Source organism: Micromys minutus, assembly GCF_963924665.1.
Source record: "Micromys minutus genome assembly, chromosome: X".
NCBI classification, from domain to species: Eukaryota; Metazoa; Chordata; class Mammalia; order Rodentia; family Muridae; genus Micromys; species Micromys minutus.
The window spans coordinates 30,577,189-30,600,116 of record NC_137970.1 but is presented as its reverse complement, the minus strand read 5'-3'; the positions used below and the strand labels follow the sequence as shown (position 1 = coordinate 30,600,116).

General features: G+C 37.7%; 1 protein-coding gene across 1 annotated transcript in view; it reads left to right on the top strand.

The window, feature by feature from the left end:
* Positions 1-22,928, top strand: part of MAP7D2 (MAP7 domain containing 2) — a 63,047-nt gene that overhangs the window by 5,720 nt on the left and 34,399 nt on the right. Inside the window, exons 2-5 of the mRNA XM_080909919.1 lie at positions 2,866-3,029; positions 17,582-17,693; positions 18,488-18,586; positions 20,689-20,799. Coding sequence (XP_080766045.1) covers positions 2,866-3,029; positions 17,582-17,693; positions 18,488-18,586; positions 20,689-20,799 — 486 coding nt within the window. The remainder of the gene's footprint in view (positions 1-2,865; positions 3,030-17,581; positions 17,694-18,487; positions 18,587-20,688; positions 20,800-22,928) is intronic.

Here is a 22,928-nt window from a genome sequence, read left to right as displayed (position 1 = left end):
TCAAACAACCCTATTAAAAAATGGGGTACAGAGTTAAACAAAAAGTCCTCAATTGAGGAATATCGAATGGCTGAGAAGCATCTAAGGAAGTGCTCAACATCATTAGCCCTCAGGGAAATGCAAATCAAAACAACCCTGAGATTCCCCCTCACACTAGTTAGAATGGCTAAGATCAAAAATTCAGATGACAGCAGATGCTGGTGAGGATGCAGAGAAAGAGGAACACTCCTCCACTGTTGGTTGGGTTGTAAACTGGTACAGCCACTCTGGAAATCAGTCTGGCAATTACTTAAAGAATTGGACATAGTACCTGAAGATCCAGCTATTCCACTTCTGGGTATATACCCCAGAGATGCTCCAACATACAACAAAGACACATGTACCACAGTGTTCATAGCAGCCCTATTTATAATAGCTAGAAGCTGGAAAGAACCCAGATGTCCTTCAGTAGATGAATGGATACAAAAATTGTGGTATATTTATACAGTGGAGTACTACTCAGCTATCAGAAACAATGACTTTATGAAATTCTTAAGAAAATGGATGTATCTAGAGAATATCATCCTAAGTGAGATAACCCAGTCACAAAAGAACAAACATAACATGCAGTCACGGATAATTGGATACTAACCCCAGAAAGCTTTGAACACCCAGAAACAACTCACAGACTATATGAAGTTCAAGAAAAAAAAAAAGAAAATGAAAAACCATTATGCTTAATCTTTACACACCAAGAAAACTTTGACTAATTCCAGGTTACATCTTGTTTTACATGTACTTTATGCTCATTGTAACTAGTAAGATGTTAATGCACACTATTAAACCTTTAAAAAACCCAAGTGCTTACAAAAATGTATTCATATACTTTTATGCAAAATTGTTTAAAATCTGTACATTTATCTTTGTTTTTTAAAATAAAGTTGTTCAATTAATAAAAAAGAAAGAATGACTTTATGAAATTCCTAGGCAAAGGCATGGAACAAGATAGAGACTATCATCCTGAGTGAGGTAACCCAGTCACAAAAGACACACATGGTATACACTCACTGATAAGCAGATACTAGCCCCAGAAAGCTCTGAATACCCAAGAAACAATTCATAGACCTGATGAAGCTCAAAAAGAAGGAAGGCCAAAATGTGGCTGCCTCAGTCGTCCTTAGAAGGAAGAGCAAAACATTCACAGAAGAAAATACAAGGCCAAATAGAGGAACAGGGATTGAAGAAACGATCATTCAAAGGCTGCCTCACCTGGGGATCCGCCCCATATGCAGCCACCAAAACTCAAGCACTGTTGTTTATGCCAAGAAGTGCTTACTGGCAGGAACCAGATAAAGATGCCTCCTCAGGGGCTCTGCCAGAGTCATACAGATACAGCTGAGCATGTTTGCAGCTAACCATTGGACTGAACACGGGGAGACCAATGAAGGTGCTAAAGAAAGGACTGAAGGAGGTAAAAGGGTTTGCAACCTCATGGGAAGAACATTATCAACCAACCAATCCTTCCAAAACTCCCACGGAGTAAAACACCAGTTTTTGTGTACACATTGAGAGATCCAGTTGCGTATGTAGCCAAAGATAGCAGTGTCTGGCATCAGTGTGAGAAGAGGCCTTTGGTCCAGTGAGGGCATGTTTTTCCATCATAGGAAAATGCCAAGTCACTGAGGTGGAGAGGGTGATTAGGAAGGAGCAAGTGCACCTTCATGAAGACAAGTGGAAGGGGAGCGGGGATGAGAGCCGGGTGGAGGAAGGGGATAACATTTCAAATGTAAATACAGAGAGTATCTAATAAAAAAGAAATCTATAAATGACTGGAAAGAGTACTAAGACTGGTAAACGAGTCTAGAGACTTGACTGTGAACTTCCACAGTAACTTACATAATCACAAAAACTGGAATTAATGAACAGTTCATCTACTCACAAAATCTTGACTCTGTACTGTATCCTAGGCAGTATTCTAGGAGCTATGGACAACAGTTGCTGCTACTGGGGCTGGAGAGATGGTTACATTGTTAATACTGACTGCCTTTAGAGAATACAGATTCGATTCCCATAGCACACATATCAATCATCTCACAACTGTCTGTAACTCTAGTCCCAGGGGATCCAGTGTCTTCTTATGGTGAGTTGTACATGGCACACATACACACATGCAGATAGACACCCATACAAATAAATAAAACAAATTGATTCCCTTCTTTTTGGAATTTCGAAGGGCCATCCTCAAGATAAATGAAAAAAAGGGGGGGGACACTCATTTTCTTTGTTACAACAGTGTGCTCAGTTGAGAAAAGCTTTTATTTTTTTAAACCTCTTGTTAGCTATAGATACCACCAGTTCTGTGAGTTAGGTAGATGATCTCCCTCACTGAAGTGAGATGACTCAGAAGCTGTTGGATTCTTGTTTGTCCTTTTGGGCAGTTCAGGCACTGCCACCCCTAGAGAACCTTTCCTTAGCCTAGCTTAGTAGAGGTAAAGGCTTCTTAGTAAATGGCTTGATTCAAAGACAAGACGTTGTATATCTTATGATTTGCTCAGATCACTGTGAATACTCATTTAACATGATTTTGATGGAATGTACCCTTAACCTATCATCATTCTAGGTACTATATGGCTTAACTATTGTATACAAGTTTGGCTTAATTATAGCAGTAATAACCATGACCCCTATGTGTGGAAGTTTTTTTACATGCATTATATAATTTCTTCACCATATTATTACTGCCACTGTATGACTGAGAAGGAAGCCAAGACAGAGAGACGACATAGTCATCACTCATCCTGGGATTTTATCAGTTTATTGTTTCTGTGTTTTTAATCCAACCTGCATGAGGAGCACTTGGAATGACACTCTGCTTCCATTCCTCAGCTGCTCGGGAACAACAGATCTTAGAAAAACAGAAAAGAGCCAAGCTTCAGTATGAGAAACAAATTGAGGAGCGATGGAGAAAACTTGAGGAGCAGCGCCAGCGGGAGGATCAGAAGAGGGCAGCAGTGGAAGAGAAGAGGAAGCAGAAGCTCCGGGAAGAAGAGGTAAGTAAGTAAGGTCTTGGGAGACTTCCACCCCAGCTAGCTCAGTAATTTACATAGGGCAAAAGTGTTGCAGGCATCTTGTGTACCACTCAAGTATCAGCTATTGGAAAGACCTTCTTTCAGCACTATAATACAGTCAGTTAGTGGAAGTAGCACTTGCAGAGGAGCAAACAGATTTTGCCATTTGATTCAAAATTGTTGTACAACCCGGGACAAAATGCTTGCCTTCTCTTGGCTCTGGTTTGCTTGTCTCTGCTCTGAGCAGTTGGATTTGATGGTTTTCCAAGGCTTCTTTCAAGTATAACCTTTTTCTGAATAAATTAAAAGACACAGGGGGCTTGTGGCTTCGGTTTTGAGTGATAGAAAATTAAGTATTATGCTGGGAGGAGGTCCATGCTTCTAGAACAGATCAAGGCCAAAGCATATAATAAGGTGATCCTGTTATTTACTGCTGGAAAATTCTGTGTTTGACTACAAAGATGCTAGTGTATTTAAATTTTAATGTAGCTGCTTGCTTTAATCATCCTTTCCAGTTCTCTTTAAAAAATGGAATGCAATTATCTGCATCGAGTCCGTTATTACTAAGCTCTGAAAGTATATTTAGGAAGCGTATTTTGATTATAGATTTTCTTAACAAGTATATTTTAAAGATGTAATCATACTCTTATATCAAGTGATCTTTTATTCATAAGGTACAATGACTCATCTTTTAGTATGAACAATGTAGCAATTTGTCAGTTTCCAACACTATACAATACAGAGACTTTTATATAAATTTAGTGTTTTTAAAGTCTCCGAATGCTTATTACTATATATATTCACTTATGTTTTATAATAAAATAACATTATAAAATAAAACATAAATTAACAATAAGACTTAGACAAGACAAACAAACAGAAGGAAAAGATCCCAAGAGAAGTTTTTTTTTTTTTAAATCAGAGATCCACTAATTCACACACTCAAGAATTCCATAAAAACAGTAAACTGGAAGCCACATGATATATGCAGAGGACCAGGTGTAGACCTTTACATGGCCTGTGCATTCCGTCTCAGTCTCTATGAGTTCATATGAGTTTTGATCATGTTGATTTAGAGGGCCTTGTTTTCTTGGTGTAGTCCTCCATCCTCTCTGTTTCTCACACTTTCTGCTTCCTCTTCCATGGATTTCCCTAAGCTCAGAAGGGGAAGGGATTTGATAGAAGCATCTAATTTAAGGCTGAATGTTTCAAGGTATCTCACTCTGAATAATGTCTGGCTGTGGGTTTTTGTTTCTTCCTGTCTGCTACAGGAGGAAGCATCTCTGAGTAGGAAACTGATCTATGAATACAGCAGAGCGTCACCAAGAGTAATGTTTTTTTTGCAACATTTTTTGTTTTGTTCTTTTGAACAGTATTATTTGGTTTTCTCCTAAACTCCCAGGCTATCTAGTCTCAGGTTCTTGGTCACCCAAGGAGTGTCATGTACAGGTTCCATCTTGTAGAGTTGGCCTTAGTCAAATCAGATAGTGGTTGGTTACTCCTACAAGCTTTGTGACACCACCATTGCCCTAACATATTTTGCAGGCATAAAAAAGGTTTGTGGCTGGCTTGGTGTTTATGTTTCTCTTTTGGTGGCATACAGAGTACCTTCCTGTATCAAAAATTTGGGGGAGAGACTCTATTTAGGTACTACCTTGACTTTTCCACCTTAAGTGTTTTGTGTAGGTATTATTTTTAGCAATGGGACCTTGCTGTCAGGTTGTAGAGAACAATCTATAGTCTTGACAACAGCTTGAGTTGTTTCAGGATAGACCTCTTTGGTCAACAAATAGATATAATGTAACATAATCTCAGAACTGGAAGCTTTATTTGGTGATAAGAGATGGCCACTTGGGACTCTGTTTTATTCATTATTTAGTTATTTCATTTAAAAGGCATTCATTTGTTCATACACACACACACACACACACACACACACAGAGAGAGAGAGAGAGAAGCTTCTACTGTATTAGTTTAAGCGGTTCCCATATTCCCTCCTTCTTCTTTCTCTCCTCCCACTCCAGTTCACCCATCATCTATCCACAACTGTCTGTTCTATTCCATAGTATTAATGAGATTTATATTTACCCCCCAGTCACATACCCTGTACCTAACTTCTGTGTTTCTACAGACTATAGCTTGGCTATCATTGACTTAACAACTATTATCCACATATACGTGAATATAGTCTTTCTGGATTTGGGATACCTTACTCAGGTTGATTTTGTTGTTGTTGTTTTAAAGAATTATTTATTTTATGTATATGAGTACATTGTTGCTATCTTCAGACACACCAGAAGAGGGCATGAGATCCTGTTACAGATGGTTGTCAGCCACCATGTGGTTATTAGGAATTAAACTCAGGACCTCTGGAAGAGCAGTCAGTGTTCTTAACTACTGAGCCATCTCCCCAGCCCCCATGGTTGATTTCTTTCTAATTCTATCAATTTACCTGTGAATTTCATAGTTTTTAACTACTAAGTAATACTCCATTGAGTAAATGTACCACATTTTCTTTATCTATCCTTCTTGAGGGACATTGTGGTGGTTTGAATGTTTGGCCTAGGGAGTGGCACTATTAGAAGATGTGATCTTGTTGGAGTAAGTGTGACCTTGTTAGAGGGAGTGTGTAACTGGGAGTGGGCAATGAGACCCTCCTCTTAACCACATGGGAGCCAGTCTTATGTTTGCCTTTGGAACAAGATATAGAACTCTCAGCTCCTCCAGCACCATGTCTGCCTGGATGCTGCCATGATGGTAATGGATGCCTTGATGATAATGGATTGAGCCTCTAAACCTGTAAGCCAGCCCCAATTAAATGTTGTTCTTTATAAGAGTCGCTGTCTTAGTTAGGGTTTTTATTGCTGTGAACAGACACCATGACCAAGGCAAGTCTTATAAATAAAAACATTTAATTGAGGCTGGTTTATAGGTTCAGAGGTTCAGTCCAGTATCAAGGCAGAAGCATGGCAGCATCCAGGCAAGCATTGTACAGGAGGAGCTGAGAGTTCTACATCTTCATCCAAAGGAAGCCAGGAACAGACTGAGCATCCTCAGGCAGGTAGGAGGAGGGTCTCCAAGCCCACCCCCAGAGTGACACACTTCCTCCAACAAGGCCATACCTTCTACTAGTGCCACTCCCTGAGAGCCAAGCATATCCAAACCATCACAGTCTCCTTGGTCATGGTGTTCTTTGCAGCAATGGAAACCCTAACTAAGACAAACATTTAAGTTGTTTTAGTTTCTGGTTATTATGAATAGATTACAAATGAACATGACTGAGCAAGTGTCCTTGTGGTAGGATAAAGTATTTTTTGGGTATATGCCCAAGAGTGGTATAGCCAGATCTTTAGATCAATTCCCAACTTTCTGAAGAACTGCCGTATTGATTTTCATAATGTCTGTATAATCCACCAGCAATGGATGATTGTTCCCCTCGCTCCATATCCTCACCAGCATGAGCTATCAACTGTGCTATCGGTCTTAGCCATTCTGACAGGCAAAAGATAGAATCTCAAAGTAGTTTTGGTTTTTATTTCCCTGCTTGTTAAGGATGTTGAACATTTCTTTAAATATTTCAGTTTCATGAGGTCTTAATTATTAATTGTTGATCATAGTGCCTGAGCTATCAATGTTTTGTTCAGAAAGTTATCTCCTATGCCAATGTGTTCAAGCTCGTTAGCCATTTTCTCTTTTATCAGGTTCAGTGTATCTGGTTTTTGTTTTTGTTGTTGCTGCTGCTGAGATCTTGGATCAACTTGGACTTGAATTTTGACAGGGTGATAAGTATGGATCTATTTGCATTCTTCTACATGCAGACATACATCCATTTTGACCAGAACCAGTGTGTGTTTCTGGATTCTTTATCAAAAATCAGGTGTCTGTGGGTATGTTGATTTATGTATGGGTCTTCAGTTTAATTCCATTGATCCACCTGTTTGTTTTTGTGCCAATACTATGCTTTTTTATTACTATAGCTCTGTTGTACAACTTGAAATTAGAGATGGAGATTTCTCCCACAGTTCTTCTATTATTCTGGATTGTTTTAGAGAGGGGGGGTGGGTGGATAGGGGAGGTTTTTTTTTTCCAGCCCTGATTTTGATTATTTCTTTCTGTCTATTCCTGTTGGGTGTGATTTTTTTTAAAAAATTTTGTTCTAGAGGTTTTATGTGTGCTGTTAAGTTACTAATATGAGATCTCTCCAGTTTTTTAATGTAGGCAAGTCAAGTGGGAAAGTCTGTAAACTTTTCAGTCAGAACCACTTTCATTCTGTCCCATCATTTTGCTGTTTTCATTTTTATTGAATTCTTTTAAAATTATTTTTTAAAGATTTATTTATATATTTTATGTGCTTTTATGGCCAGTGCTTTTAACCTCTGTGCCATCTCTCCAGCCCTTGTTTGGGTTTTATTGCTATGAAAAGACACCATGAGTACTACAACTCTTATAAAGGAAAACATTTCACTGGAGCTGGCTTACAGTTTCAGAGATTTACTTCATTATTGTCATGGTTGCCAGGGAGCATGGTAGCTTGCAGGCAGACATGGCACTGAAAATTCTACACCTTGATCCACAGGCAAAAGGAGACTGACTGTGCCACTGAATGTAGGCTGAGTATAGGAGAACTCAAAGTCCTTCTCCACAGTGACATACTTCCTCCAACAAGGCCACACCTAGTCCAACAAGGCCATACCTCCTAATAGTGCCATCCCTATGGAACAAACATTCAAATACCTAAGTCTATGGGGCCACACCTAGTCAAGCCACCATAGTATCCTTCTCTATCTCTTCTGATTAGTTTTGCTTTGAAGTCTGTTTTACCAGATATTAGACTGGCTAAGGGCAGGAGAGATGAATCAGTGGTTAAGAGCACTGACAGTTCTTCCAGAGATACTGAGTTCAATTCTCAGCACCACATGGTGGCTCACAACCATCTGTAATAAGATCTGATGCCCTCTTCTGCTGTGTCTGAAGACAGTTACAACGTACTCACATACATAAAATAATTCTTTTAAAAGTGGCTAAAACAGAAATATCTTTTTCCTTTCTTTTACTGTGAAGTAATTTCTATCCTTGCTGTTAAGGTGTTTCTTGGAAGCAGCAGAAGGGATGGATCCTGGTTTTACATTTATTCTGTTAGTTATTTGTGTCTTTTTAATGGGAAATTAAGATTACTGATATTGAGGTATCAGTGAGCAGTGTTGATTCCTATTGTTTTGGTAGTGGTGGTGATTGATGGTGGTTGGTTGTTTTGTTGGTTTTGGTGTTGTTGAAGATGTGTGTGAGTGGGTATGGGTGTATCTTGATTTACTGGTCTAGGATTTATTTCCTGTATTTTCTTGGCTACAGTTAACTCTTTAGGTTGCTGTTTTCCTTCTAGTGCCTACTGAATTTGTAGATAGATGTTGCATAAATTTGATTTTATCCTAAAATGTTTTTATTTTCTCTATGATGACTGTAAGTTTTGGGAGGTATAGTAGTCTGTGGTGGCTACTGTGATCTCTTATGTGTGTAGCACATTTGTCTATGCATTTCTGGCTTTTAGAGTCTTCATTGAAAAGTTAGGTGCAATTGTAATAGATCTGCCTTTATGTGTTATTTATTCTTTTTCTCTTATAGCTTTTAATACTCTTTTTTGTTCTGTATATTTAAATTTTTGATTATTATATGGCATTGCAAGGGTACTTTGTTGGTTTTTTTTAAAAGATTTATTTATTATATGTAAGTACATTGTCACTGTCTTCGAACACACCAGAAGAGAGCATCAGATTTTATTACAGATGGTTGTGAGCCACCATGTGGTTGCTGAGAGTTGAACTCAGGACCTTTGGAAGAGTAGCCAATACTTTTAACCACTGAGCCATCTCTCCAGCCCGGTACTTTGTTCTCTGGTCCAATCTGTTTGATGTTCTAAGTTTGCTGATAGGCACCTCCTTCTTTAGGTTAGGGAAACTTTCTTCTATGAGTTTGTTAAAAAAAATATTTTTTATTTCTTTGACCTGGGTTTTTTCTCCTTCCATTCTTATTATTATATTTGATCTTTTCATATTATCCCACCTTTTTTGTATGTTTATTGCTAGGAGTTTTCTTTGTCAAAGGTATATATTTCTTCTATTGTGTCTTCAGTGCCTGAAATTCTTGCTTCAATTTCTTCTGTTCTGTTGGTGAGACTTGCTTTAGAGTTTCCTGGGGTCTTTCTTTTCTTTTGTTTGCTTTTTTAGGCTTTTGTTTGTTTGTTTGCTTCCTTGCTTGCTTGCTTTGTTTTGAGGTTCTTACATTTTTTCTTTCCAGATTTCCCTCAGTTTGAGTTTTCCTTGTTGATTCCATTTTGATGTTCAGGTCTTCTTGAACAGTTTTGTTTATTTCCTTATACTGTTTTTGCTTTCATAAATTTTTGTAAGGGATTTGTTCATTTCATCTGTAAGGACCTCTATCCTCTTCATAAAGGCTGGTTCAAGCTCTTTGACTTGTGCTTCAGCAATGTTGAAGTAGTCAGGACCTGCTATGGTAGGGTTGCTGGAGGTGACTATTCCTGCCTGTGTTTTCATCGTGGTATCTAGACATCTAGGATTGGGGGGTGCTTATATATGCTTTTGTCCTTGTTGGGTAGTTATTTTATACCTTGGTTTCTGTTGCTCTCTCTGAATTTTAGGAGAGAGTGGTGGCTGGGTGGTGCCTGGTAGGAAATTCCTTTGGGATCCTCTTACGTGTGGCCATTGGGAGTTCCAGGTAAAAGGTGTTTCTGGATATTGGGAAGTGACCCTTAGGAATGGGCATGGCTTGCGGGGACCTGAAAGGGTTGACAGGGGAGAGAAAAGCTGTGTGTCCCATCAGGATCTGCTTAGTTCACTGGGAATTAGGGTAGAGAGAGGAGAGTCCACAGCAGAAGGTCTGCTACAGAGCTGGCAGTGAGAATGGAGGACTGAACTTGGAGGACTGGAAGAAGAGGTCAAGATCTGAAGTAGCCCACCTGTTTACCTGGGGAGATTGGCTTTGTGGCTTTCCAGAGAGTGCCTGCTGGAGTTGGTGACTGACATAAAACCAATGACTAGTGGGAGGGAGGTTAGGAGGGAACAATCTGTGTGCTCCATTGGAGATGAGGGAGAAAGGAAACAGGTGTTCTGCTGCAGAGCTGACGATGAAACTGGGAGGATTGGATTTGGAGGAGCAGAGGGAGCTATGAAGATTCCAGTCAGCCTACCGGCTTCCCTAGCTAGAGTCTACTTTCTCTTTTTTAATTTTAAAGAGGACATATGCATATGAGACCCACCTTTGCCTGTAAAGGGGTACCTTTGGTGATTTGTTTTTGTTAGCAGATAAAGGCCTAAGCAGAACTATTATCTGTGGTTCACTGTTGCTAGTTTCAGTCTGATTGCTGTGGTTTCTCGCAGTTCATATACCATTGATTCCTATCACTAAGCAACTGGTAGCTAGAGAAACCCTCTTCCAACTCTTAGAACCAAAGGTACTGGGAAAGTCACATTGAAATAGAGGCTGAAGGTTCAGAAGTTCACATTTATCTTTGGTTTTATAGACTGTTTGAGACTAACCTAGGCTATATTAGACCATGTATCAAAAAAAATCCCACATAAAAATCCAAAAATGAAAACAAAACAAAATTCACATAAGTCTGGTGGTACAGGTCTGTAATCCTAGCTACTTAAGAGTTTAAGACAGAAAGATTAAGGTTCAGGAGATGCCTTGGCTATAGAATAAGTTCAAGCAATTTAGTGAGACTCTTATCTCAAAGTAAATAGTTTAAAAAGAAGGCTGACAGTATATATTAATGATAGAGTAGTTCCCTAACACATGCATGTCCCTAGGTTCAATCCTCAATATTGGAAAGGGAAGTTAATGCATGAGAAGGTGTTTAGGTAATTTAAGATAGATTTATCCATTCCTAGCTTGTATGTTTTTCATGAGTCACTGGATTTGCCTATTTTCTTCCCATCCTCCATTGCTTAATGACTTATAGTTTGTCCCCTTTCTCCCTTGCATTCACATTTTAATTCTTGACATCCTGCTGATTCAGGAAAAAACCTGTAACTACTTCTTCCAGGAAAGAACACAATGCAGTGTCATATTAGATGCTTCTCATGCTTCAGCACATCCTGCAATGTCACAAGGGTCCACTTTGGAGGCAATTAATGTGCATATTTTTTCTTTATAGAACATTAGTGTTGAAGTTGCTTAATGTAGCCAGCCTCATACTCCTTGATGATGAAGGGATACTATATTAGAGAGTTCTGATACAGCTTAATCTGTAGTAGTTTTAAATCTGGATATTTTCTGATTCTGTGCTTTCTTTTATCCTTAATATAATAAAGGATATGCTCTGACCACTGGTCAGCATAAGAACAACCTGAAAATGCTTTTCTAGTTTTCCTAGGAACAGCATGGCACAGCTTTGGCAGGTCAGGTCTATGCTGAGAGCTGGATTTTCTAAGGCTATGTAGCAGCCCAAGGAAGGAGAGGCTTGCCTTTGTCACCTGCGCCCACCACCAGGGTCCCACGAGACCCAGGTGTAGTGTAGGGAGTTTCCACACGTAGAGTAACCAGTTAGCCCCATCAGATTAGTATACTGCTGATGCAAAGACTTAAACATTTTCATGAGTGATTTTTATGGAAGTGAGAATGCTTTACACTATGGAAGTTCTCCAAAGGAAGCCTTCTGTGATCAACTCTTTGGTTCTTGAAGAGCTCAATAAGGGCTGTTGAATATTCAGTAACACCCGGAAATAGAATAATTTTTAGATTTTTTCCCCTCAGTACCAAATTTAGGACATCTCAGTCATGTTCTGTCTCTTGTCAACCAAGAAAACACTTCAGTGAAAAGATATCTGATATAGGCCTCATTGCTTCTCTAGCATATTGGAAAGGGTTGCAGGATTTTTACCTTTGTGGGTCTGATATTTTGAAGATCATAAGAAGTCTGTAAGCTCCTCTTTTCCCTTGTACCTCTTCCCTTCTTCAGATTCCATTTATTTCCATAATGTTGTTTTCCCTAACCTTAATGTGTCTCATCACAGAAGTAGGTAGTCTCAGTATCCCTTAGTACCACATAAGGGGTTTACAAATGGCCAGAATTTTAAAAAAATCCTGAAACAAAACCTCTAATGATTTAGCTACATCAAGACCAGATCATCTGGAATAATATTCTCTCTATCAGGCAAAACCAATACCTTGACCTTTAAAGGTCTTAAGAATTGGGGGAGCCCATGTCCAGCATCCACTTGAGACCCTGTCCTTGAACAAGTTAATATTCTTGGTAGAAGTCACCTAGCATCCATTATGCCATATACCTTCAAAATTTAAATGCTAAAACAAGTTCTTGCTACCTCGAGTTTTGGTGGACAATTCATTATTCTCATCTAATCTTTATTCAATGTAGCTTCTTGACTAATTGCCCTGAAAGGATTTAGAAAAATATCAACTCTTAATTCTGATGCCAACAAATAACTTAAGAAAAGCTTATTTCAAAGAGTAGCTTCACCTCTTTAAGTTGGGTTTACCCATGTAAACTTTTCACACTGTCATTGCTTAGTAGCTAATAAAATTCAAACTGGGTGCAAAATAAGAAATTTCTGAATTTACCCAAACAATAACTTGACTCAGCTAAAGGCTGTCTATTCTTAGAGAGCCTTGGCTAACTAACTGGCTATATATAGAAGTCTGTTTGTAGAGAGGAGACCTCTTGTGAAGATCCCTGTTGTGGACCACTGTGACCTTGAGTTCTATCCTTGAACACGTACAGTAGAAGCAGTAAAAAAGGTATAGCTTTTTCTCTCTGCCTTCCCCGTCTCTCCCTTCCTCTCTCCCTTCCTCTCTCCCCTCCCTTCTTCCCTTCCTCTCTCCTTCTTTTCTCTTCCCTCCTCTTCCTCTATCCCCCCTTTTCCTCTCCCTTTCTTTCCCTGACCACCAGACAACAGTGTCTGCATCATTCTGTACTAGAGGATATTTATTTATTTATTTATTTATTTATTTATTTATTTATTTATACTAATTCTAGTTTTAGTTAACACAGAACATAATGGATTTCATTTTCACATTTGCATATATATATTATGTTGTCTTGGCAATATTTACTAACCCACCATCTTTTCCTACTTTTCCTTCCCCTAAATAGTCCCTTTTTTATTTTCATGTTACACACACACATATATATATGTATATATGTATGTATAGTTTAATACAATTTCCTCATCTGAAAAAGTGTGATAATGTGTAACAGTTCCCTTTACTTTTATGTCACTTATGTTTATGAAATAATATGGGTTTATATTTAAATCTAATTTCCATGTATGAGAAAGAATGTGTTATATGTCTGAGTCTGGCCTATTTTGCTTATGATCTTTAGTTCTAGCAAATGACATAATTTCATTCTTCATTATGACTAAATAAATCTCCATCGTCAGGGCTGGAGCAATTGCTTTGTGTTTAAAGGCACTTACTGCTCTTGCAGAGGACTCATTAGATTCCTAGCCACCCATATGGTGCTTCACAACCATCTGTAACTAGTTTTAGGGAATCTGGCTTGCTCTTCTGGCCCCAATAGGCACCAGGCACACATGTAGTACACTTATAATTTTTTCAGAAAAAGCACTCATACACATAAAATAAAAATAAATCTTTCAAAACTCCATTGTATATAAATACTGCCCTTTCTTTTTTAATCATTTGCCTTTTAACTACCTTATTAAGTTGGTATATAAATTATTGGATTCCATTATGGCACTTTTAGAAAAAGATTTTATTTTGATTTTTATTTATATGTATATGAGTAGTACATGTATCTGACATGTGGAGGCCAGAAGACGGCTTTAGATTTTCCTGGAGCTGGAGTTACAGGCATTTGTATGCCACCTGACATAGGTACTGGGAACCAAACCTAGATCTTCTGCAAGAGCAGTATATACTCCAAAACACTGAGCCATCTCTCTAGATATATTATGACACTTTCTTGCTCTAGGTCCTTTCCTTCTCCCAATTGCCACATTTTCTTGATCTGTCCATCTATCAATGGGAATCTAGGGTGGTTCCATCTTGGGCATTGTAAGTACAGTAGCTGTAAAAGTGGATATGCAAGTATCCCTGTGTTATGGTAACATAGAGTACTCCTTCAGGTATGTGTGCACTAGTGATACAACTGGGTCATTCATATGGTTGATGTAGTTTTTCCTTTTTTTTTTTTTTTTTGAGGAATCTCCATTCTAAGTTCCATAGTTGCTACACCCATTTTCATTTCCAGTAACTATGAAAGGGGTGGGCGTTCCTTTCCCCAACATCTTTTCCAGCATTCATTGTCATTTATTTTCTTAATGATAGCCATTGGTGAGAATAGCCATTCATCCTATGGTGAGATAGAATTATAATGAAGATTTAATTGGCATTTCAATATCTAAGGATATTGAATATATTACAATTACTTGTTAACCATTTCCATTTTTTGAGAATTATCTGTTTAATGCATTTGTCTATTAATTAACTGGATAAATTGGGGTGATGGGATGTTTAATTTTAGTAGTTCTGTGTACATATATGCTTGATATTAATCTCCACTCAGATGTATAGTTTGTGAAAATGCTCTCCCATTCTGTAGACTATCACTTCACTCTGATATTTTTTTCCTTTGCTGTGAAGGAAGTTTTCAGTTTAATAAGATATAATTTATCATTTCTTGAGATTATTTAGTGAGCTACTAGAGTTCTTTCTGGAAAATTTTTGCCTACTCCTAAATCCTGAAGTAGTTCATTAGGCTTTCCTCTATTAAGTTTCAGTTTGTGATCTTTGGTTCATTTTTGTTTTTTTGTGCAAAGTTAAAGCTAAATTTTAATTTCATTCTTCTACATGTGACTATCCAATTTTCCCAAATGCTCTACTGAAATTTTGTTTTTCTTTTTAACGATTTATTTATTTTTATGTATATGAGTAGCACACTGTTGCTGTCTTCAGACACACCAGAAAAGGGCAGCAGATCCCATTACAGATGGTTGTGAGCCACCATGTGGTTGCTGGGAATTGAACTCAGGACCTCTGGAAGAGCAGTCAGTGTTCTTAACCACTGAGCCATCTCTCCAGTCCTGTACTAACCCTAACCCCTAACCCTAACCCTAACCCATCTCTCCAGGCTGCTCTACTGTGTTTTTAATCCAGCTTGGCCAGCTCAGTGGTTACTGTTGTTCACAGTTTTCCAGATTTGTCTAGTCATCTAGTTAGATGTAGAGTTAGCTAGAAATAAGATTAACTTCCTCCCCGTTTTCCTTCTTAAAAGTCCACACAAGTACTGAAGGGACAAGAATATGCCTTGCCAATGATACTCAGGAGAACCACAGTTTGGTAGGCACTATGCAGTTCCAATATTTATGAATACTGTTTTTCTAGTATAACTAAACTCTTTCCCTTGCTTTCTCATGCTCAAATTTTCTAAGTCACAGTGCTTCTGTGATCCTACTAGCAGCAGCACCTGAAAACTAGTTAAAAACGCAAGTTCTTGGGTTAGGTACAGTTCAGTTCTTGTTTAACATGTGCAAGGCCTTGAGTTCTAATCCCCAATACTGCCATAAATAAATACAAGAATACACTACCCCAGATTACTGAGAAATCCTAGGAATAAATCCTAAATCCTTTGGCAGAGTGTGGGGGGAATTCTGATGCATCCACACTGAAGTTTGAAAGCCACAGTTCTAAGCTGTTTTTTAAATCTTCCTTCAAATTCAGATTCATTTAGGACTAGTAAAAGAGTGAACTACCTCAGGTACTAGATCTAGTAATTAACCTTATATGACATGGTGACATAAATAATAGTATCTTCATTTTATAGATGAGGAAATTGAAGGACAGAAATGTAAAATGGCCAGAGGGCTAAAAAGTGAATCACAAGTCTATTCATACTACAAAGGAACAACCCCCGGTGTTGTAATCTGTAGTCACTTGAGAAATTGAGAGTAGTTAGCATGAGTACATTTTCTGAAGTTGTTTATTTTTTCTTCCTAAGTATCCTGAGGGGTACGTCTGACTTTAGGAGAACAAGCAGTTCTTTATAATTCTGTCTCCTCAGAATTATAGCTTCTGAATAATAAGGCTATTTTTTGAGTGGTCTTTGTTCTGTGTCCTTAAATATGTTAGTAACTATCTTATGAGGTCCTTCTGGTCCTTTTGACATGTAGAAAAATCTACCAAAACCCATCCTGAATTGAATTTATTCTAGGGTGAAGTGTTTAAAACAAATTAGGCTTCTAGTTAAGTACTTTTGCTTAGATACATGTAATAAAATACCATTTAGTCTAAGTCTCAGGTGACCATATCTCACTCATCTATTGTTGTAAAGCTCTATTCCCTCCTAGTTCCAACTTTGATCTGGAAGACCACCTGGGCTTGAACCATCAGGACTTAATGGTTCAAGGTCATCAGGATAGGACATTCCAAAAAAAATGTGCACTCATGATTGGAGAGTGCTCAACTCCAAACTAGAACACTAATACTTAAGTCGTGATTACTCAGTTCTTGCTATCCTAAATTAATTTTTTTGCCTCTTTTTACAAGCCATCAAAAATTCTAGGTACATATTTTGGAGTTCAGTATGATTAGTCTACTACTCCCAGGGCACTGCAGTGTAATGACCACCCTTGCTTTAGGCTTCTCTAGTAGAGGCAAGTATTTTGCATTGTCATTGAAGTAGTGAAGGTGCAGAATTAGAACACCTTCAATTCACTGTCAAGGACAACTTTATGAAAGTAACACTTTGGTTAATATGGATAATTTGATAAATCCTCCTTTAGGAGAGAAGCCCGGTGTCTGTTTTTATTTTCTAATTAAAAAATACTTAGTCCCTGCCACACCCCCCCCCCACCTACACACATATACCTAACTGTGGCAAAGCATAGTTGTTTTATTTTGTAGCCAGAAGTTTCTGTACTTTATCAAATCTTGGACTATGCAGTGTTTTCTTAAGAGTATATGAGAAGAAAATTAGTACAATGTTGAAACAGAGTCCAAAGATGAATATGTGGCTTTACAAAATAGGTTTCAAAATCAAATGCTGTCCTTAAAAGTTATATACAAGGCTGAAATTTTTCAAACTATACTTTAATTTAAATTTCCTCAAATTAGGAATGGGTTATGCTTTCAAGAAGAAAGGCTAAATTTGGTACCAGGATCAAATTTCAGTTCTTAACCAGTCTTAAGACAGACTTGAAAGAGTTAATGCCTATTGAGCATTATTCATAAGCAAGTGGAGCTGGCATAGCAACAGTTTCTCCCCAGGGAGGAAAGGGGAGGGGACAGGACAGGACAGGAAACAGTGTTCACAGTCTGTGGTTAGAGAACCAGCACTAGCCTAGCTGTATTGTTTACTCTCCACCCCAGCTAAAGGCATTGGGGTGGTAAAGAGAGCCCATGTGCCTGGGTTTGGGATGCTGAGCACAGAAAGCCCTATTTGGTGACTCTTCTGGAGCATTAAGGCAGCAGCAGTGCAGTGTGCCTGAATGGTTCCTACTGCTTCTGTTAAAATCCTATGCCTTTTGTAAATTGGGCAGGAGCGCCTAGAAGCAATGATGCGCCGGTCCCTGGAGCGTACACAGCAGCTAGAGCTGAAGAAGAAGTGTTCATGGGCAGGATCACCAGCTTCAGGGACTGGAGGACGTGATGGTGAGTCTAATGCTGTCTCTGCATTGCAGGGCCCTGTGGGGGATCACGGGCGTGACTGCATGTCTGCAAGATTGGAAGATTCTGTGTACAGCTTTACAGGCACCTTTTAAGATGCTTAAACTGCCATGCTTCCTGTATGTGTATGCATTTCTCATAAAGGAGAACTGTCATTCTTTTTGCTATTAGATACTTGAAGCATGAATACTGGGCTTTAGGGAAGATCTAAATAAAAGCAAAGAAAATAAATATAGAGCCTGGTAGTTAGATTGAGCACACAGGTCCAAAAGCAGTCTCATTTTAGGAGAGGGAAATGGTAGAAGGCACAGTCACAGCTTTAGAAGTGCCTGGAAAAGCAGCAGTTACTCTTTAAGAAGGGCTGGGCAGTTTCCCTTCTTATCTCATTTGTGCTCTGATTTTATTTTAAAGCAACTTATTTATTTCATTATCTAATTCATGATCATCTTTAAATTTTCAGAGGCCTAATTTATGAATTATTACTACTATCATGATTACTTTCCCCTCTTTTCAATGTCATAATTTGTTTCAATGATCTCAGTATTCTATCATGCAGGAGTTGTTTACTATCTCTTTATGAGAGCAGATGTGTAAATTACTGTCTCTTGACTTTGCCATCTTTTGATTTTAACCATTTGGAATAAATACACTTTTTTTTTCTTTTGAAAAGTCAATAATTCGTGTTACTTTGCTAATATCTTTATTAAAAACTAAAATGCAGCAACAAATTGGAACTTTTTCTTTTACCTCTCTTTGCTCTGATTTTTTTTTCTGTGTAGGTGAATCAGAAAATACCCCACCCCTTCCTCTAACTTTAGCAACCAGCACTCCCCCTTCGGACACAGGGACCACTACAGCTGCTGCCGAGTCCACCAACGGTATACACAAGCATCACCATGCCATAGTGTTCTGTGACAACTGTTCTGATCACCCTCCTCCATCGCTGTGTCTGTCTCAATTGTGAAGTCACTCAAAAGTGAAATCACTTTCACAATTGATGTCTTGGTCTGACTTTTCATGACTACCCTTAGAGCTGTGATCGACATGCCCATATGTTTTTGTTCCTTTGTCATCACAGAGCTGCATGCCTTATATCTTAGTGCCCTGGAGACATTTCACCCTCAGCTGGATAACTTCTGCCTTTAAAAAAATCTCATTAATATTTGAATTTTGTGCATTTAGACATTTAGCAGTCTCATTAATCATCTTGTTTTATTTTTTAAGTAGCAAAGTACTTTTTAAAACTTCTGGTGAAAAATCAGAAATCAGATTCTGAATAGAATACTGGGGCTTGGTTAACGTAATGAATTTCTGGAGATGTGTTTGAGAAGCAGAGGTAGGGAATTTATCAGTACTAACATGGAGAATCTAGGTAATCAGACAATTTGGCTTTGTGCCAGACTCTTATCTCTCTATCTAAAAATGCAATACATGGAAAATATAAACATAAAAATTTTCTGTGGTCTATATTAAGAACAGAACTAGCAAAACTTTGTTTTCATTTAACACTGACTTTAGAAATGCTGCATATTTGACTGGTAAACTGAAAATGAGTTATAGAAAGGATGTGATATTTATGAGCAGTATAGATAGGCATTTTAATAGTAGGAATAAATATCTTTGATTTTTCGTATTCATTTGACACAGAATATTCTTACTGGTAGTGCTAAGTAGCACGGATTTTGCTTTATAGTTGAGACTTGGTTTTCCCCATAGTAAATCTAGTAACAAGGTAAGGTGAGTGACTCAGACATATAACCTATATGAATACCAAAAATAGCAAGATGAGATAATATTTAATACTGTATTTATAAAAATTAAACCACAGAGCAATCCATGTTAAACAAAGTAATGAATTGCCTTTCATGTCCCTCCCTTCCTCTCCCCTGCTTTCCCAGGGAACTCATGGCATCTCATGTGCTAAGCAAGCACTCTACTACTAAGGAACATCCCCAAATCAAATATTGAATTTCTAGAAACTAGTGCTTTGCCAAGCCATATCAGAGTCTGAGGCAAAAAGGAAAATTCTACAGTTATATTCATTGTTTATTTTTCTAGAAAATTAAAGTATTGTTAAAAATTTCTACATCCTCAATTAAAATGTTATACTTTGAGTTTAACTTAATTAAGATTATTTAATATTGCCACTTGGTCAGCAGAAATTGTCAGATAATGAATAATTCTCTCATTTGAAAACATGAGTTAAAATTTGAAAATGTTAGGAGGTAGTTTCCTTGATAGGAATGCATATGTAGTTTTACTCATGCCTCAGGTTCTGACACGGCTTCACAGGGCACTGTCAGTACTTTTTTTTTTTTTTTTTTTTTTTTTTTTTTTGGTTATAATGATTTAATTTATAAGGCAATCTAAAACAATGACTGAAACATAAGAACACCAAATCTAGGGTCAGATGTTTAAGTTCTTATTGTATTATTAAAGCACTTGCAGAGGAGCCATTTTGATGCTTTCTCTTAAAAACAGAAAGAAAATCTGCAACTGCTAAAATTAGTGCTACTTTAAACACAAAAACTTCTTGCATTACAAATTACATTCTTTTTCCAACATGAGCCTCAAATAACCTTCAAGAAATGTTCTGTTTCAGTACATGTAGTTTTGGTCAAGGTGTTAGATATTTCTAAGAACTGTTGTCCGTGGGTCTAATTTACTTTTGTTTTTGTTTGATGTGGGTATGTTTTAAAGGCTCTGGACACAAGAAAATACTAGATAGGATTAGCATGTTTTTAGCTGGGTACTTGAATGACTTTGAACATTTAAATTAAAGAGAAGAGCCCAGTGAAGAAATTGCAAACCAGTGGCTGCTGTAGCCTGGACATTTCCAGACTAGATAATGGAAGCAGTATGCTGTGCTGCAGTGGAGTACCACTGAATGTGAATGGATGAGGACAGGAAGGACACTTTGAGATGTGATTCCCAGGCGACAGTGATAGAAAACCAATGTCTTTAATGCATTTCTCTACAGCATGTGACAAACTTTCAACATCAACCATGAATTTGCCAAAGCAGACGGAGCCTCCTATGAGTAAACACCTGTCTTCATCCACCGTGGCAATATCTTATTCCCCAGACCGAGGCAAGTGAATGGGTAGACCTTGTCTCTCCAGTTTGCTTCTTTCTGGTGTTAACACCTTAACATTGCCCTTTTCGAAAGTCTCCTTTCAAGCCTTCTTTCTGTAAATCTTACCACTGTCCTAACCTCTACGGTTTGGCTTTTACAGGACTTTGGAAAGTGGTATTATTGCACAAAGAAAGGTCATTGTTATTTAATAGGAATTGATAGTCTTCTAATTTGCAAGAACTTATTCTACAAAGCAGAAGAATTTTTTTTAAATACCTGCTATGTCAGTGATATAATATAATTGATTAGCTAGAGAACTGATTAGTCAGAGTTTATCTGGAGGACTTGATAACAGAAAAAATAGGACTATGAAGTCATTCATAATTTATAGGCCTACATATTTTATACATGAAAAAAATATAGAAACAAGTGGATCTTTTTTGAAAAGGTAAAAAATGAATGGCCTTTTAAGGCAATATTTTGTTTCGGGAGACAGTATATATAGAGGGACATCCACTACTTTCAGAACTAAAGTAGCACATTTTTTCAGATTTAATAGCATCTGTGTTCTAATGAAGGCTTGGAAGAACCACTGGAGGCCTGAATTTTTGCTTTTTACTATACATGGGTTGAGAAAGAGAGGTCTCTTCTTATGTAACAGGTAAAGTAAAGTAAGGTACTAGAAGACTTAGGTGAGGGTTGTCAGGTCATCACCAAAGGGTGAGTGAGAAGATGTTTGTGACTTGGAAGAGGCTGGTAGGCCTTCCTGGTTTTTACTCATTGGCATTGGTTTTATCCCTATATCCCAGAGGCATGATGTATGTAGTAGAGTTCCCAGACATGTCATAATGCTGCTGATTTCTGATGTCTGTTTATGGGTAACTACTCAAAACATGGAAGGAAGGAAAGATTGAAGAGAAAATACTTAACACCTTTTAAAAAGATTTATTTATTCATTTATTTTATGTATATGAGTACACTGTTGCTTTCTTCATGCACACCAGAAGAGGTATCAGATCTCATTATAGATGGTTGTGAGCCACCATGTGGTTGCTGGGATTTGAACTCAGGACCTCTGTAAGAGCAGTCAGTGCTCTTAACCACTGAGCCATCTCTCCAGCCCACACCTAACACATAACTCTATGACTATTTCTTTAGGGAACATATTGCACATATTCACTCAATCACATGGCTATAGGTTGATCGTAAATTCATGTTTTGCATTGATGAACATGCAAACATAAACATGCCATTTCATGACTGACAACTGAATTATCTGCTTGTGTGTATATTCCAAATTGAAGTTTTTTAAATCTCCACACCATTTTATAAATAGGCATTTAAACAAAGTCATATATTATATCCCTAAACCAAAACATTTTAGTTGTTGGATTTTTTTTTCATTTTTTGGAGATTTTGTTGTTGATTTTGCTTTCCTTTTTGAGGCAACATCTCATTCTGTGGTCCAGACTGGCCTTGAACTCCTGATATTATTACTTCTTCCACTCCCAAGTGCTAGGTGTAAGTCATAATATCCATGGTCAATGAATTTTGGCTTATGAATCCTACCTACTGTCTTCCATTAAAGCCAATAATTAGTTGGCTATTATTTTGTGCTAGTGGTGTAATTTTGCCCTTACTTAAAAAAATTAAAAGCATGGGAAAGCATTTCTTTTTCTACTGCTATATGAAGGTACTTTTCATTTTTAAAAATCAGCATTTTAAAGTATTTCTTTTATATATATTTTTAATTTTTTAAAATTTTTATTGAAAATGCACTAATCACTCACACAATACATTCCAACCACAGTTTCCTTCAGTTCCTCCCAGTATCTCTCTACCTCTCCCCTCCCCTTCCTCTTTGGAAAAGAGCAGGCCTGTAAGAAAGTGTAAAATTAGTTTAAAATTAGTAAAGTTGGACATGATCTTTGTTTTTCCATTGTCATATGTATTTAGTAAGTGAGTCCACATAAATTTTGGAAGTAGGGTTAATTCTCTTCATCTACTACAGGTTACTGTGCTTGTTTTTTGTTTGTTTTGTTTATTTTGTTTTTGAGACAGGTTCTTACTGTGTAGCTCAGTCTAGCATCAGACACAGGGTTCTCCTGCTTCAGTCCTCAAATGCTGTGATTATAGGTGTGTAC